This window comes from Myxocyprinus asiaticus, chromosome 28 (genome assembly GCF_019703515.2).
Source record: "Myxocyprinus asiaticus isolate MX2 ecotype Aquarium Trade chromosome 28, UBuf_Myxa_2, whole genome shotgun sequence".
Taxonomy (NCBI): Eukaryota; Metazoa; Chordata; class Actinopteri; order Cypriniformes; family Catostomidae; genus Myxocyprinus; species Myxocyprinus asiaticus.
The window spans coordinates 25,595,223-25,614,117 of NC_059371.1; the positions used below are offsets into that span (position 1 = coordinate 25,595,223).

At 37.3% G+C, this 18,895-nt stretch overlaps 1 protein-coding gene across 2 annotated transcripts in view; it reads right to left on the reverse strand.

Annotated features, from left to right (window-relative positions):
• LOC127419031 (signal transducer and activator of transcription 5B-like) overlaps window positions 1-18,895 on the reverse strand; it is a 46,337-nt gene that overhangs the window by 13,251 nt on the left and 14,191 nt on the right. For both annotated transcript variants that reach the window (XM_051660060.1, XM_051660059.1), the window contains exons 6-17: window positions 16,710-16,801; window positions 16,058-16,206; window positions 12,576-12,710; window positions 11,853-12,029; window positions 7,110-7,197; window positions 6,444-6,566; window positions 5,830-5,922; window positions 5,518-5,721; window positions 4,096-4,190; window positions 3,827-3,960; window positions 3,213-3,362; window positions 2,923-2,983 (exon numbers count right to left, since the gene is read on the reverse strand). In XM_051660060.1, coding sequence (XP_051516020.1) covers window positions 2,923-2,983; window positions 3,213-3,362; window positions 3,827-3,960; window positions 4,096-4,190; window positions 5,518-5,721; window positions 5,830-5,922; window positions 6,444-6,566; window positions 7,110-7,197; window positions 11,853-12,029; window positions 12,576-12,710; window positions 16,058-16,206; window positions 16,710-16,801 — 1,501 coding nt within the window. The remainder of the gene's footprint in view (window positions 1-2,922; window positions 2,984-3,212; window positions 3,363-3,826; window positions 3,961-4,095; window positions 4,191-5,517; window positions 5,722-5,829; window positions 5,923-6,443; window positions 6,567-7,109; window positions 7,198-11,852; window positions 12,030-12,575; window positions 12,711-16,057; window positions 16,207-16,709; window positions 16,802-18,895) is intronic.

Here is an 18,895-nt window from a genome sequence, read left to right on the forward strand (position 1 = left end):
CCCGTAGCTTTTTTTTTTTTTTTGACGTCAAAGTCTCTGCCCAATCAAACTTTATGGCATTTGGGTGCAAATTTGTTAAAAGTTAACCAAATTAGGCAGATGCCAAGATGCCAGTACACCATTATCTTTTAAAAAACATATTCGTGATTATTGAGGGACAATTAAAGCTGAAGTATGTAATTTCCGTGCCACTAGCAAAACCAAACAGAATTGCAAAAATATACGGTTTTCAAAACAGCTTTCTGAATATGCACCCATCTGCCATTGGTGAAACAAAGAGATAGTCTCACCCCCAACTCACACTATTGGTTGAGTAACGTTGCTGGGGCGAGTCTAAGTGGGAGCAGAGCAATTTTCAAAGTGCCACAGAAAAACAGTGCTTATAGTTTTTGAGAAAATTAACCTATGAATGGCTTACTAATATTTGTCTCTGCATATTAAGTTGGGATATGAGAAAGTATTTTAACACAGAAAACAGTTAAATACTTCAGCTTTAAGGACTGCATTTCATCTACATAACATATCATGCCTCCGCCACATCATTAATCATAAGGATGCCAAAACACTAGTCCACGCTTATCACCACACGTCTTTACTACTGCAATGCCCTTTTAATCAGTTTACCTACAAATACAATCAATAGACAACAGCATATTCAAAACTCAGCAGCTAGTTCTCACTCACACTTTACGGTCTTCACACATCACCCACATTCTGTATACAGTAACCTACACTGGCTACCTGTTACATCCCGTATACAGTACAAAATCCTCCTCCTGAACTATAAAGCCTTTATTGGCATTGCCCCTCCATATCTTTCTGAATTTCTTCATCCTTATACCCCTGTACGCACTCTTAGCTTATCCGATTCAGATTTACTTATTGTACCATGTTTCCATCTCTCCATTATGGGTCCCTAAACTCACTTCACTCCCTCAGAACCTCTGTAACACTACTACTATCTCTGCCGTCAAGTCACGTCTTAAAACATACCTGTTCTCATTGTACTTCTGCTCTACCCCTGGAAACTGCTGATCTCTATCGCTTTCTTTTCATGATAATTGAAATTTCTTGATGTCTGTTTCCTGCTCTTTGTCTGATCTTGAGTTATGTACTTCTGTGTTATTAGGGCCCAAGCACTGAAATTGTGGAAGCCCAATTATTCTTCTAAGGATTATTAGGGCCCAAGCACTGAAAGTGTGGAGGCCCTATTGTTCTTCTAAAAGGATTATTATTATTAGGGCCCAAGCACTGAAAGTGCAAAGGCTCTAGCACATCCCTTTTGCCCTTTTGTGCTACAGTCACTAAACTTTGTAAGTATATAGATCTCATCAAGCTGGACAACTTTTGCACTGATAGTCATAAGCTCCACCCAACAGGAAGTCGGACATTTTGAACTGTTTGAAAAATGCATGCTCTGGAATTTGAAATACTCCTCCTTGGGATTTTATGTTACAGGTAACAAATGTGGGCAACATCATGCCAAGACATTGATGATGCTAAATTGCAAATGGATTTTTGATATTTCGAACGGTGTTACCATGGCAATGTGATAAATTAATGTCAAAAAATGGGAAAAGGGAAGTGTTTCATGTCTTCTAAGTGCATCGTGTGATTTACATCAAAATTGAACCAAATGTTTGGCCTTGCAGGCTGATCACATTGATGTGGCTATTGTGGGTCACGGTTGTAGCGCCACCAACTGGCGCAAGGAAGTGTGGCACTTTTAACAGACTTTTAAATATCCCTCTTATGTTTACCTGAATTGCTTACATTTTTTTTTAATAATATCAAGACTTAAGGGATTCTTGATATCTTAAATACTGTTGCCATGGCAATGCATTAAATGTCATTATTCCTTTTTATGCACATTCACATGTTTTTGAGGTATCTGGCATCCTTGAATTTTCACGATATTTTGCACACACAGAGTTGTCGACCATTAGGCCTTGGCAAATGTTAACACATGGGCGTGGCTGGGGAGCTCTGTAGTGCCACCTTTTGACAAAAGTGGTGGGGTCAGTTTCTTCTCAATCACCAAACTTGCTACATATACTGTTCTCATCAAGCCGGACAACTTTTAAACTTAGTCATAAGCTCCACCCAATAGGAAGTCAGCCATTTTTGACTGAATGTGCATTTTTTGAAAATTGCTGGCCCTGAACTTTTAAGTCCTCCTCCTAGAGGATTCATACAATTCTCACCAAATTTGGTCAACATGATGCCAAGACATTGTAGATGCTAAATTGTGAACGTATTTTTGATATCTCGAATGGTGTAGCCATGGCGAGGCAATAAATTTATGGCGAAAAAGGGAAATAGGAAGTGTCTCATATCTTCTGTGTGCATTGACAGATTTAGGTCAAACTTGAGCAGTATGTTTGGTCATGTCAGCTAAAATCGCATTGATGTGGCTATTGTGGGTCACAGTCATAGCGCCACCAACTGACAACAGGAAGTATGGCACTTTTAACAGACTTTGAAATAGTCCTCTAATATTTACCCAAATTGCTTCAATTTTTTAGAATAATGTCAAATGCATGTGTCCACCTTGCATTGTTTTCCGAAAGCCACCAGGTGGAAATGGACCCATGGTGCCTGGGCCTGTCATTGCTGCTTGCAGCTATATTTATTGTTAAATTTCATATTGTTCCTTTTTTCTCCTTTAAACATTCTAATTTGAGAACGTAAAGTGTCCTTGAGCTCTGGAGAGGTGCTAAATAAATCAAACTTGTTTTTACTATTTGTTTACTTCTGTATGATATATAATTTTGGTACTGTGTTGGGTCATGATGTAAAATCTGTGTCCTGGAGTAAAACCAATTGAGAACCACTGGTTTATACAATCATTGAAATACATGTGATACAAATTACACAAAAAAAAATAATTAAAAAAAAAATAAAAAAAATAATTGCACTTACGGGTTGACTACTGTTGTTAGTTTAAAGGGCAAGTATCCATCAGGATGCGGGGGAGTGGGCACTGTTTTAGGACAGGAGAGAACAGAGCATGTAAATGGCCACATAATTCTTGATCTGTTTCTCTTATATCTCACATAAAATGTGTTAGTTTATTTTAATGATCACCGACTTTACTTAGTTTAGTCCTTTTTAATGTAATTTCAGTAAAGCCTGATATTTCCCTAAAAGTCACATTTGGAGTATTAATGAACAAACACTGTCTTTGAGAATTTAGTTACTAGTTAACTTGCCTGTAAAGAATTTTTTAAATACATCATTCTTTGGTAGGTCTGGATACACATGAGAGATGCAGTTAATATCCCTTATGCGGTCACCGAGGCCAGCTGAGTCCAGATCCTTCTTGGTGAAGGGCTGAATGTTCTGGATTTTCCTGCCTCCATCTGAGCAGAAACAGCAATGACACAAAGCAAAAGTTTTCACTGCAAGGTCTCAATTTTCCCCAGGGTTCAAAACATTTGAACCTGTCTTATAGAGAAAATAAGAGCAAATCTAGATACTTATTTTCTTCATTGCTGATCTGTGTAAGGTAAATTAAACTTTCTTTACTCCAAAAGCTATACTCCACAGAAATCCACATAAATAAAAATTAATTTAACATAGTTTGCTCTATAATGTTAATAGGTGCACTTAGTAATTTTAGTTTGTTGCACTGGTGGATATGGCAGTTGACTTGGAATTTTACTGATATCTACATAGCATTATGCAAAAGCAATTGTTTCAGCAAGATTTAATTATTCTGTGAGCGAAAGTGTCCAATAATAAGGGGCTGTCGAGATGAGTAGTAATCAGTCAGTCATGTGATCTCAACATTATATACAATGTATTATAAAGCCTTGAAACTTACTATCACTGGGACCTACGTAGGCAATGGTGATGCCACCAATCTCTGAATCACTAAAGCGCAGAAGAAATGTGCCATTGGGTTTGTTTTGCAGGATGACATGGAGGTGTTGCTTCCCAATGAAACCAAAGATCAATCTGCAGAGGCAATGAGATTCTCTTATTATCTGATCCATCACAAATTAATGTATTCTATCTATGCATAAGACTCGATCGTTACTTTAAATAAAGGTAAACATAAGTTAAGGGGAAATAAAGTAATAACTACTGTACCCTTCACTCCAATACTCTTTTAGGCATTTCTTTGTAAGATCCATCACCCCCTCAAACCACTGCCAGAAGGTGAAGTTTCGACCAGGCAGAACTTCCTGTGTTAGTCACAGAGATAATCTCTCAATCCAATTCACCAATACACACCCCATGCTTTTACAGACGTGAAATGTAGCATTCAAACCTGTTCTGAATGTCTGAAATATTTTTGTATGTGGCCATTTTTAACACTTGTGTATTAAAAGAATACTACGGCTCAAGGATCAAGCACAAATCAACAGCATCTGTGGCATGTTGTCCAGAAAATAATTTTAGCTTGTAACACAGTTTGTAAAAACAAAAAATAAAACAAAATGTGTGTGCAGAAATGCACTTACAATGGAAGTCTACTGGGCAATTGTTGTGCGCTTATACTGTAAGAGCATAACTGTCAATGCCAAAAGAACGAAAATGGTTTGAAAAGAAGGCAAAGCAGGATCAACCATTGCATGATTTCACTCTGCATGTAAATATTGTACTGGTGTTCTGCCAGCTTATTCAATGTGTCCATGTGTCTGTTTACGTTTTGTTACCTTTTAAGAAATTGGAGAACATCTGTTGATTATTACATTTCATGTAAACAACATTTTCTTTGTTGTCAGGTTTTTATAATGAGCTTATTTTTTAATAGTTATCAGTTTTGTTGTACATGTACATACACCAGGGTCAAAAAAATTAACCAGAGCTTGGGGCAAAAATACCACTGAAAGAGACAATAATGCATCAGATATTTAAAATGTGGGGGCAAAATTTTAAATAGTATTTTGACTATTTAAATGACAATTTAAATTATTTGATTGTTTTTGAAATTATTTGACATAAATGGACACAACTTTGTGTTTTATTTTTATATATATATATAAAATCTTATAAAAGGTTAAAAATGAATAAATTCCAGGAGGCAAATATTACCCCTTAATAAAATTTTAATTTCTGAAATGGAAAAACACTCAATGAAACATTCCATTGCTGTAATACAAAATATCAGCGCCCTCAGAAAGCTGCTTGTCTCATCAGATTAGAGGACTGCAACTAGCTATTGTGACTGACACACACACACACACACACACACACACACTCTCCAATAACTAAAATCTTATGGAGTTTTTCATTCCTTGCCAGTCACCTTTGCTTGTTCAGTGAAGGCCTAAATACAAAAACATTAAGGCATGATTTTCAAAAGTTTTTCAATGAAACTGCTCAATGGGGACTTAGACATTACAGCATAATGTTGTGTAATGCTGCTCTGAAACGATATTGAAGTGTGTTGTGAAAAGCACTATACAAATAAAAAATGACTTGACTGAGTGTTAGCAGGAGTATTCTTTTAATGCACGAACATATTCAATGCTCTGTAACATACGAGTAAAGTCACATAAGTGGCACCTTGTTGAACTGAGCCCAGGACACAGGCATGTTGCTGAAGTCTTCAGAGATGTCTGGTTGATCAAAGATCTTCTGGGCGAGAAAGTGAAGGTTATATCGGTCCAAGCCACGCTGCGTCTGCACCTCAGACATGAATTTACTGCTGAGAGCATCACACATCTGATTCCAGGGCACTCGCTCCGGAACAACGAACGGTATCCTGTTCTGAGAACAGCACAGCACAAAGCAATTTTCTATTTGTTCACAAGACATCGTAGATGGTCGTCGACAGGAAAAAAAAACATTTTGTATGCTGTGCTGGGTGACACTTACAGGCTCTGAGAAGGCACAGTCCCATATGATAGTTGCCATGGCATTGATTTCCTGACTGCCATGTACAATTACAACCACAGGAAGAGTGATTGTCTAAGAGCAGAATAAAACAGAGTTACGTCACTTTCATACATATAAAAAAACAAAAAAAGCAAATATAATAGCAAAATATACACAAGTTCATAGTTGATTAAAACAACTAAGATCCACTGCATTAAGGTACAAGGTGAAATGTAATTTCTGTCACTTGTCACCACACGGTATTGCTAAACAGCAATTGTTTTCAAACAGGATTTCAAAACACTCTCCTTCTTCCGCCACTGGTCAATAAACTGATAGTACCGCCCCAAACTCACAGCATTGATTGACCCTATATAGCTGGTTGGGATGATCAAACAAACTGAGCAATGTTTTGAAAGTGCCGCAGTGAAACAATCTACGAGGAAATTAACCTACAAATGACTTACTTATAGATGTCTCTTCATATTACGATGAGACAGGAGAGTACTTTAACGAAAAATAATTTAATATTATGATTATTATTATTATTATTATTAAACAAAATTACACACATCAGCTTTAATTTAGATCAGCAAAAGTAAAGGGATAATCACCTGAATGCCAAAAGGTTTCTCACAGCCTGTGATGATTATTTCTGTGGTGAACAGCAAAGCAAACTTTTCCTCTGTCACTGATTCAGAGCCCTTCCTGTCCGCTCGTTTGATCTTCCTTATGGACTGAAGAGGAGGAAAACATGATTAGAGCAACTGATACGTAACCTTTGACTTTGTAATAAAACTTTCTCTTCAAATCCATTTAACCTAATTTATTACACAACAAAATCCTGGAATACTTTATACTGAGTGGTCAGTTGAGACATTCTGTAGTCAAATATTTTTTTATATAATGACTGCTAAACTGCATATTTGATCTGTGCTAGTTTCATGTCTTTAGGAGCACTAATGGTCACTTCTCACGTAATATAATAATTTAAACTCATCAGTATTTCTTGCCCAGGCATTTATTTATTTGGTAAGTAGCCATGCAATTAGCAATATAATGATTTGTCAGTCTGTCTTTATCACAAAATAAACCCAGACAGGGTTATCAGGATCCTACTTCCCAACACAAAGCAAAGGTGTCTTGTATCAACCCGGTGAGGTTTATTTTGGACTGTACATAATCAAAATCCAGATGAAAATCAAGATAAAGCAAAAAGCAACACTCAATGAAGTTTGGAACAGGACTTGGTGAATCCAACTTTTCACTCCGTCACCTACCATGTTCCTAAAGGTTGCACATGTGCTCTTGCTGGCAGTGTTGTGTTCTAAGATGGCTGTGCTGTTGATAAGTTCTCCTACATTTTCACTAAGTGGAGAAACACAGACAGAGAGAATGATCATAAAACATTTACATATTTTATAGGTTTATTCTAGACCTGAAAAGTGTTGTATGGCCTCAGTCAGTATGTTTAACAGCTCAACTGAAACCCTGATTCTGTTTGCTTATCTGGTTGTGCCTCCACTTCCTTTTTATATCTTAGGCCGGGCATACACAGTGCGAGTTCTGACATTCAGGAGGTCGTGAGCCTGTGCACACGTTACAAGTCAGTTTATCTGAAAACCATGCAGGTGCAATCGTACAAGACATGACACGACTTTAAGACCTGGCGAATTCCAGAGCAAATCGCATTGATTCTCGTGCTATTTATCATTATAAGACATAAAGCCAGATGAGGACATTGCTTTAATTCCTCGTAGCTTGCGATTTAGAAGTAAAATAGAAGGTTGACATGGGGGCTGCTTTAGCTGAAAACTCATCTGCCGATTTAAAAAAAAAAAAAAAAAAGTATACTTATTACAAATGCTGTCCATCAGTTGACAGATTCATATTTCGAAGGAAGGCTGTGTGATTTCATGACTGCATACATCGATCATAATGTCAGTGTGTTGTTGCCAGTTACTGCATGACAATAAAGTGCACAAAATGTACAAAATTAAAAAGTGCGAAAAATTCACGTATCGTTTCTGTTGGTTATACTTGGATTTGATTTAAGCGCAAACATGGCAATTAGTGTTATTTTAGTGGAGTATAGGCTTCCTGTATTATTCAGCTTTAAATGTAGGCTGCGTCCTTCTCATCCGAGTCACTGCTTGCATGTTGATAGCAGACATTCTGAAGAAGATCCGTGAGGTCTCGTCCATGTAAATGCGCTTTAAAGCCGCACGTAGTAAAATCTTATTAGCACAGCGGTTGATTGACAGGTAGAACTTTCAACCTAGAAGTCCTTTGTTTCACTAGACAGAAGCTTTGAGTAAAAAAAACAAAACAAAAAAAACTTCTATCACATATCCACTATCGTGTGCATATACAATTATAACAGATGCTATATCCCCTAAATGAAACCCTAGAACTGAAACGAATGCAAGTATGACGAATAAAATAGACCATGATGGAAATGTGAAAACTGTCCATCTGAGTGATAAAGACTGTTTTCGCAACCCGTATGGCAAATTATTTGTTTGAAGAGCAGAGAACAGCATGGCATTTCTGTAGAATCCTTCCCAGTAATGTGGTAATGAATAATATGGGGAAAACAGTTTTAACACGACCATTTTCTCCAAATGGGTAAAAGCTTCATGAACACTCAGTTTACATTGATCATGTGAGTTGTAACACCTTCTCTTGACTGGTCAGCTTCAGGTAGATCGCCAAATCGGCCCGTATTTTTTTTAACATTTGTAAAAATTATCAGGAGGTCGTGAGCCTCTTGGCTCCGCTTATAATTCCCCCACACACGATACGAGCCGCGACCACACGAGTACCCACGATTACCACGTGATCTCTCCTGACTGGAAGAAATCGGTCGGGAGCTCACATGACAGCCAAAAATAAATAAATAAATAAATAAATAAATCACACCGTGTACGCCCACCTTTATAGCAGCACTGCAAAAAAGACTGTGAAGTGTTTAACATATATGACAGCTTTTATAGACATATTTCATCATACGCCAAAAACACAAAAGTGATATTACGACACGATGACACTAAAGTTGTATGTAAAATGTTTCAGCATCAGCATTTTTGGCGTCATGTGTTTAGTTAAACTTTCTTTGGTGTGTATTGTGTACAGTGGCGATTTCTCAGGGCCAGCAAAGCCTTCTCTGCTGACCTAACATGCCTAATAAATAAATACTTTTTCATCCTTTCATTCTCATTGACCTTTTTGCCTGTGTCGCATTCCACTCTTAATTAATCTACAAACGAATAGCAAAAAACAAAAAAATGTATCCAATCAGAATTTAATCCTTGATGCTTACAAGCAAAGTGTGATAACTGTTTCACAAATCGCATGCCTAAAGTCATGCTCCTTAGCCGAAGCAGCGCGTGAGTTTAAGCTCCACCCCGTCAGGCCTTCAGAATTTCCACAGAATCCCTCAACACTGCAATGAATAGGCATCTAAAGTCAGATTGTCAGATTCATCAGCCAATCTGATTGATTTATTTGTTCTTGGTGGGTGTGATCTTTAGGATATGTCCCGGTCGAGGCCTTCTAGCTGGCCTTGAGTGACGCAATCACGCTTTAAGTGATGTACGTAATTTGAAAGCGAAGAGCACAAGATCTTGCTGACGAGTTCGCTGTCATCACTGTTGGTATTGCCGTTGAGAAAGAGATCCTTATGGATTTAAAAACCTAAGATGTTCTGCATGATCATGCGATTGATTAATTATACAGGAAAGGAGGACTGATTTTCACTTCAAGCAAATTGGAAAGTGCTTTTTGCATTGTTAAAACAACATCAGGAGTTTTCTGAAGTGTAAATTAGGCTGTTTGAGCATTCAGTGTCGGATCAAGTTTTGAAAAGTAACAGTGTATCCTGACGAAACAAAATTGATTGCAAGCAAATATTATTAGAGAGCTTTTTCATTTTTGCAAAAAATGATGATATACAGTAAATAGTGTAAGTATTTATATCATGGCTGACCCTGCACTCTGACCCCAGCTTAGCTGGGATATGTGAAAAAAAGAATTTCACTGTATATGTGCAAATGTATAATGTGTGATAAATATAATTAAATTAATTAAAAAAAAATAATAGTACTACTTGTTGTACTGCCTTTATGCTGATTTAAATAAAAAACCCAAAGTAATCAGTTTACAATAGAATAAAAATTGCTGTATTACAGTAATAATTATTTAAAGAGAATGGGAATTGTATAAAAACTCAAACATAAGATGTATTGATGCATTATGGTAACATTATTGTGTGGCTGTAAAAATTTGCTTAATTCTCATGAAAATAAACATAATGCTTACAAACTAAAGGTTCATGTTCTTTATACAATACATACATTAATATACATATATATATATATATATATATATATATATATATATATATATACACACACACTTTATTTTAAGAATGTGAAAATGTCAGAATAATAGTAGAGAGAATTATTTATTTCAGCTTTTATTTCTTTCATCACATTCCCAGTGGGTCAGAAGTTTACATACACTTTGTTAGTATTTGGTAGCATTGCCTTTAAATTGTTTAACTTGGATCACACATTTTGGGTAGCCTTCCACAAGCTTCTCACAATAAGACAGACAGAACTGGTGTAACTGAGTCAGGTTTGTAGGCCTCCTTGCTCGCACACGCTTTTTCAGTTCTGCCCACAAATTTTCAATCGGATTGAGGTCAGGGCTTTGTGATGGCCACTCCAATACCTTGACTTTGTTGTCCTTAAGCCATTTTGCCACAACTTTGGAGGTATGCTTGGGATCATTGTCCATTTGGAAGACCCATTTGCGACCGAGCTTTAACTTCCTGGCTGATGTCTTGAGATGTTGCTTCAATATATCCACATAATTTTCCTTCCTCATGCTGCAATCTATTTTGTGAAGTGCACCAGTCCCTCCTGCAGCAAAGCACCCCACAACATGATGCTGCCACCCCCATGCTTCACGGTTGGGATGGTGTTCTTCGTCTCGCAAGCCTCATCCTTTTTCCTCCAAACTTAATGATGGTCATTATGGCCAAACAGTTACATTTTTGTTTTATCAGACAAGAGGACATGTCTCCAAAAAGTAAGATCTTTGTCCCCATGTGCACTTGCAAACTGTAGTCTGGCTTTTTTATGGCGGTTTTGGAGAAGTGGCTTCTTCCTTGCTGAGCAGCCTTTCAGGCTATGTCAATATAGGAATTGTTTTACTGTGGATATAGATACTTGTCTACCTGTTTCCTCCAGCATCTTCACAAGGTCATTTGCTGTTGTTCTGGGACTGATCTGCACTTTTCGCAACATCATCTCTAGGAGACAAAATGAGTCTCCATCCTGAGCGGTATGATGGCTGCATGGACCCATGGTGTTTATACTTGTGTACTATTGTTTGTACAGATGAATGTGGTACCTTCAGACGTTTGGAAATTGCTCCCAAGGATAAACCAGACTTGTGGAGGTCCACAATTTCTTTCTGAGGTCTTGGCTGATTTCTTTTGATTTTACCATGATGTCAAGCAAAGAGGCACAGAGTTTGAAAGTAGGCCTTAAAATACATCCACAGGTACACCTCCAATTCAGTACACCTCCTATCAGAAGCTAATTGGCTAACTGCCTAAAGGCATGACATCATTTTCTGGAATTTTACAAGCTGCTTAAAAGGCACAGTTTACTTAGTGTATGTAAACTTCTGACCCACTGGAATTGTGATATAGTCAATTAAAAGTGAAACAATCTGTCTGTAAACAATTGTTTGAAAAATTACTCGTTTCATGCACAAAGTAGATATCCTAAACAACTTGCCAAAACTATAGTTTGATAATATGAAATCTGTGGGGTGGTTAAAAAAATTGTTTTAATGACTTCCACCTAAGTGTATGTAAACTTCTGACTTCAACTGTATATACATAGAATGGATATGGGACCTGGACATGTTCTCCAAATTGGATATTAATGTTCTGGTTCTGCGAGACTATTATATACAATGTGTGCATTTAAGGAAGGCAGCATTCTTACTTAGGTACGACCCCTTGTTGACCCATGTTCTTCACTTGTGCTTCAGTAATAATCTGAGCCTTCAACATGACAGGTTTTCCAGGAGCCATCTTCTCTCCCAGCAGACATCGCACAGTGGTGCAGAACTTGGACTGAGTTTTAATCACCTGGGGTGGCTGCTTATCTACCACCAATGAACTGAGATGCCAAGACAAAGAAAGCAGATGATCAAACCATTGAAGTAAAGGCACTGCCATTTTATCATGTTTGCACGATCATCTGTTGTGATTGCATGATAGCTAAGAGCTGAGGCAACACAACATTCTTAAGAGTTCAGGGGAAATGAATACATATATGTAAATAAAAGTAGAACCAAGATGCAAGGCACCTAACGATCCTGTCAGAGCAATCTTGTTTGGACTGGCAGCAAAAATAAGAGGTTTTGGTGTATCCAACTCAAATCATTTTTTTTTTTTTTTTTTTTATAGTCTGAACAGCAAAAACCATTATGAAATACAATCAGATTTTTGGAATCGTGTATGGAAAAAAGATGCAATGAAAGTAAATGGTGACTGAGGCTTATATTTTGCCTAACATCTCCTGTATGGCATGGCAGAAAGTCATATATGTTTGGAACAACATGAGGGTGAGGGTTTATCAGATTTGATAAACAAATGGGATTTATGTGCAGAGTGAACAAAGCCTAAAGAGTCTTTCTTGGAACTGGTGATGAGGCCTGCATACCTCTGAATGAGAGTCTGGACAAGACGGTCCAGACTATCCTGCAGCGTGTGAAACTGCTCAGCACCTCCATGGTCTCTCTTCAGTAACATGAGCTCCTGCCTTAGATTACCATTCACCCCGAGCAACTGCTCACACCTGCAATCCAACAGAGAGAGGGAAGAAAGAGAATGTTGGAGTGCTGCCTTCGCAGGCAATATACGAAGGTACCAAGGCATGTCCGAATTCAATGGTTGTTTAACATCCTTTCAACTAAGACGCCTTCATGTGATTGGTTACAGAAGGCAGCATAGATGTATATTTCACTGCCTATGATATCCTACAAACATGTGTGTGCTGTTTAGCAGTTGGTGGAAAGAATAAAAATTTATGTTTTATTGAGTGGTTGAAAGAAGTAAATTCCTCAATGTAAATTTTTGTGTTTTTTTTTTTTATTTTTTTATTTTTACTTATGATTGCAATTCTACCCAGAAATAGCCATTGTAGTCACTAAATATTCACTTATATCTTTATAAGTTTATAATAACTTAATACTTACTGTATATCTAAAGCTCACTTGAATTTGTTCTAGAATGCATTTTGCATCTGTCTGCACAGTTTGTTAATTGTCAAATCTTTTTCAGATTAACAATTTTTTATTGATTCACATAAATGAACATAGAAAAATGAAACATATATACACAGAATCAATATTAACCCCCACTATTACACTTCCCCCTCCCAATCACACCCTGGCCCCAACAACATCCCAGTGGTCATAAATGATAGACACACACAAAATAAATAAATAAATTTTGTATTTGTTTTGTTCATTTATCACACATCCATAAATGACATATACCCGCCCCATTTCTCCACAGACAAGCTGTACTTCCCCATTCTTCTAAATGAACCCTCTTCAAAGGCCACCACTCTTCCCATCTCTAAGCACCACTCCTGAAAAGAGGGTGCTCCAGCCGACCTCCAGCCCCTTAAAATTATCTGCCTGGGGATCATGACACTGATTAAGACCCAACTATTTATGTGTCTATTTTCAATATCGATGACTGCCCCATCGCCCAAAATATAGAGTATGGGGCAAAATAGTACCAGAGTGCCCAATACATCACGCACCAAACTCTGAACCTTCAACCAAAACTCCTGGTCTCAACACACCCCCAAAAGACATGGGTTATGTCTCCATCCTCCGATTGGCATTGCCAGCAGGTGAGTGTGTCTTTAAGACCAAGCCCATACAATCTAGAGGGAGTCCAATAGAACCGATGAAAAATCTTGAATTGCATAAGGCGCACCCTTGCTTCTCTAGATGCAGATTTGACGTTTTTTAGTACCCTAGCCCACTCTCCCTCCTCCAATTCCAAATTTAAATATTTCTCCCATAATCTCGTGTGTGGTTGAGGCTCTGTCCCCCAGACTCTGAATTAACAGGGAGTAATACATTGATGCCTCATGACCTTTTCCAAAAGCAGTAATCACCACTCTCATAGTATCTGCTGCTTTAGGGGGGTCTATGCTATTCCCAAAAATAGTACAGAGCAAATGGCGCAGCTGTAGATATCTAAAAAACTGAGATTTGGAGATCCCAAAATGTTGAACCAAATATGTTCAGCCATAAACTCAAGGCATCATTTAGATAAATATCCGAATTAAACACTCGACACTTTTGTCCATACCGAGTGCAAATACGAGATAATGGGGTGTAATTTAACTTCTCCGGTTAGATTGATAGAAAGGCTTTGCAATGGCAAAATAGGGGCAAGAATTTCCTGTTCAATACAAAACCAGGGAGGGTCTCTTTCAGGTGGAAGCGACCAATGAGCCAAATGTCTGAGACGAATGCATAATAAAACAAAATCTTGGGTAGGCCCAGCCCACCTTTGTCAATCGGCCTAGGCAGCTTACTGAAATGTAATCTGGGACGCTTACCATTCCAAATGAAAGACTTCGCTATGCTCTCAAATTGCTTGAAATAAGAGAGGGGGAAATCTATAGGGAGTGACTATAGCAGGTACATGAATTCTGGAATACAGTTCATTTTAGTAACATTATCCTTCCCAATCATCGATAAATGTAATGAAGCCCACCTGCCCACATCGCTCGAAAACCTTTTTATTAAAGGGTCAAAATTAACTAACTAAATCAGACAAATTTGCTGTGAATAAAATACCCAAATACTTAATGCCCTGTTTGGGCCACTGGAAGGCACCTGGCTAGAAAGCCGTTACTGGGCAGTACGCTGTCAGAGCCAAAACTTTGCATTTAGACCAATTGACTCTGTATCCTGAGAACTTGGAAAAGGAATTAATAATTCTGTGGAGGCAAGGCATAGATCTAGTAGGGTCAGAGACAAATAATAAAATATAATCTGCATAAAGCAGAAGCTTATGCGCCATACCTCCCGCCACCACCCCTGGAAAATCATCCTCCTTTCTTATCGCGGCTGCTAATGGTTCCAGGGCAAGATAGAACAATAATGGGGAAAGAGGGCAACCCTGCCCGGTGCCCCTTTCCAGAGTAAAATAATCTGAAATTAATCCATTTGTTTGTACTGCCACTACAGGGTGTCTATAAAGTAACTTAATCCATCCAATAAAACATACTCCCAAACCCATACATTTCCAAAATCTTAAAAAGATAATCCCATTCTACCATATCAAACGTCTTTTCGGCGTCAAGCGAGATGGCAGCGACTGGAGTCTGATCATTCATCACTGACCACATGATTTTGATGAAATGCCTAATGTTATCAGAAGAGCTGCGGCCCCGAATAAACCCCACCTGATCTATATGTATAAGACATGTCATAACTTAATCGATTAGCCAAAATGTTTTACAATATTTTGACATCTAGCTGGATCAGGGAAATTGGACAGTAACTCTTACACTCGCTTGGATCTTTGTCCTTTTTAAGAATCAGGCTGATCCGGGGTTGTGTCATGGTTGGCGGAAGCTTTCCATTCTTTAATGATTCCGTATAAACTTCTAACAAAAGTGGAGCCAGTTCTGTACCATAAGCTCTAAAAAATTCAGTGGCAAAGCCATTTGGCCCCGGAGCCTTGCCTGTAGGCAGGGCCTTAATTACCTCATCAAGCTCCTCCTAGGTTACCTCAGAAGAGATTTTTTTTTGCTCAGTCATCAATTTAGGGAGTTCAAGAGGTTCCACAAAGTTTCAAATATCTTCACCAGTAGATGAAGACCTGGAACTATAAAGATCAAGATAGAACTCCTTAAAAGAATTATTATTGTTTTAAACATCTTTAACTGTTGCGCAGCTTCTCACAGTTTTTTTTTCAGCATCTCGCGCATGAGCCACGTTAAGACATTTTGTCAATTTAAAAGAACTTCAACTTTTAAAACGCATCTTGAGACACCTGAAGTCTGTTCCGTTTGCTGCACTACAACTACCGTTTTTAAAGCAAGAACAAGTTTGGTCTGAACAGCCCCTTAGTGGAGGTACAGGCAGAGGTTCAATGGGCTGTCCTCACCATGTCTGCAGAGGGCCAAGGTTGTCATTAAAGTGCAGGCCAATGGTTGCTCTGTGCTGCTCCCACCTCCAGGACTTTATTCTGTGAATCAGACAGGATTGGCACTGCTCCAGAGCACATACGGCCTCCTGAAGCAGCTGTACACGCTTCTGTAAACACACACAGAAACAAACACATGACAGGATTTCAGCTAAACAGATCCATTATGGGAATAGTTCAACCTAAAATGTAAAATTCTTATTTACTCACCCTCACGTTGTTCCCGTAATCTGTAGGACTTTCTTTCTTCCAATTAAAAACAAAAGGTGATGTCAGGCTGAATATCTGCTCTGTTCCATATAAAGAAAGTGAATGGGGACTGGGGCTGTCAAGCTCCGAATAGGACAAAAAGCACCATTAAAGTATCATAAAAGTAGTCCATTTGACTTGTTCACTGCCTGGCATCTCTTTTGTGTTGCACGGAAAAGAGAAAGTCATACAGGTTTGAGACAACATAAGCATGAGTAAATGTAGACAAAGGTTTACATTTGTGGGTGAACTATTCCTTTAAAACCGTTGATGTTTTCAACTAGTCTTTCTCAATGTCTTTATTTTTCTCTGTCATGTGAGGAGTGCTTTATGATGTTTAAGCTTGGTCATTTTGTGTGTTTACCTTCGCACAACCTGAATAGTTGTACTCAAGTTGCTGTATACGATTTTTTCTAGTGACTTGATCTGGATGTTGTGGATCCAATTCATTTGGTCCTGTATGGAGGTAAGACACAAAAAAAAATATAAACCATCATTTGAGAACCTTATTTGTATGCGATTATGTGAAAATCTATCCCTTAAAGGTTTTAAGTCCTTTACAGTTACCTTGCTGTCAGCTAAAGCCCTGGATCTGATAACTCAGTCCAGTGGTTAAGAACAGTTTACCCTTCTTGTGGTTCTTCATGATGTATAGTACATTTTATGTTCACAAATTCAATGTAAATTAGTAATCTCTGGTTATCGCCTACTATAGAGTACTTGTTTATTAAACATGCCCCTAACAGTACAAATTAAAACAAGTAGTATTTCCTTATTATACAGTAATCATAAAATTACCCCAGTTGTCTCTGATAAACAGGGTGTATCAATTTATGTCAATTAGTATAGGTCATCAGTAGAGGATTTGTAACAATGTTTCTAAATCTGTTATAGTTGTCAGTTGTTATATGACTGTAAACATGTCTGTGTACAAGAGTAAGAGTTTATATACTGTAGACAGTTATTATTATATTATTGTCACTGACTTGAAATATCACAAACTATACATTTCTGACAATGTAAGGCATATACAAATCACATAAAATCACCAGTTAATTATTTTAAAACAATATATAGTCTTTGATTAAAATGCAAAATAACCAACCAATGATTCAGGTTAATAAACTCTGAAAATCATCTAGAAGTGCAAATGGCATTTGCAAGAGTTGCACTTGTTATAATGGATTGTAATTGAAATAACACTGAAGGCTATCACTGAGAACATATGTCTGTCACAGATATCTACATTTAAAAGGAATAGTTCTCCTAAAAAAAAACACATCTCTCATCATATACTCACCCTCATGTTGTTCCAAACCTATGTCGCTATCTTCCTTTTTTTGTGGAACACAAAAGAAGTTATGCAGCATGTTTACCTCAGTCACCATTTACTTTCATTGCATGTTTTTTTCTGTACAATGAAAGCAAATGGTGACTGAGGCTATAAGTCCTTGACAGTCAGCCTAATATCTACATTTGAGATTTACTGAAAGAAATTAATTTAGGTTTGAAACAACATTAGTGTAAATTATGACAGGATTTTCATTTTTAAGGTAACCTATTCCTTAAGTCTGTCTTCAGTGTGTTATATACAAAGGCTGCTCCAGAAGGACAGGAAAGTTAACTTATCATTCATAAGTTCTTGTTGATATTTTTAGTTTAATCTTATGAGCATAAGATATTTTGCATTGATGTATTGGGCCATCAAACAGTCAGCCACAATGCAAATCAACATGAGACTTGTTGGATTCTTCTAAATGAAAATTACTGTTTAAGCATTTGCTTTGTCTGATTGCAGTCTATGACACGGTTTCTGTATAGCTTCCTCTTAAAAGGAATGTTCAGTTCAGTTAGCCTCAGTCACACTTCACTTTTACTGCATCTTTTCTCCATACAATGAAACTGAATAGTGACTGAAATTTTACTTATTATCTCCTGTTGTATGCCATGAAACAAAGAAAGCCATAAAGGTTTGAAGCAACATAATGGTAAGTAATGATGACAATTTTCATTTCTGGGGGAACTATCCCTTTAAGGTCTGATATTAAAACCAATTTTTACAGAGGAAAAAGGGGATTTTACAGTGTGTTAACACAGCTGGCATCATAAAGCATGCAAACTTTACATTTTTCATTTCTGTGAATAAAAAAATAAAAAAACTCTGCCTATCAAGATTTTAAAAATCCCAATTTTAAAGAAATTTTACTATCAAAATTATTATTACTATTAAAATATTACTAACTCTTAGAAGCTGTAAAGCTGTAAAACATTGCACTGGGTTTTTTATATATTTGGCAAGAATTATTACCTTTCTAAAGCCCATACACACACATACAGTATATATAAATTAAAAAAACACTTGATCAGGAAACCTAAAAATATTTGTTTTACGTGGGAGCATCTAAATTAACTGGTTTTATTTAAGTCATTACTTAAAATAACTAAAACAACTTCACCATGGCGATTAAGACTACACGGGAAGCATGGCTTCCCTTAAAATTTCATTAAAATTATGCAATTACATTTATCAAATTGCATATCATCTCTTTA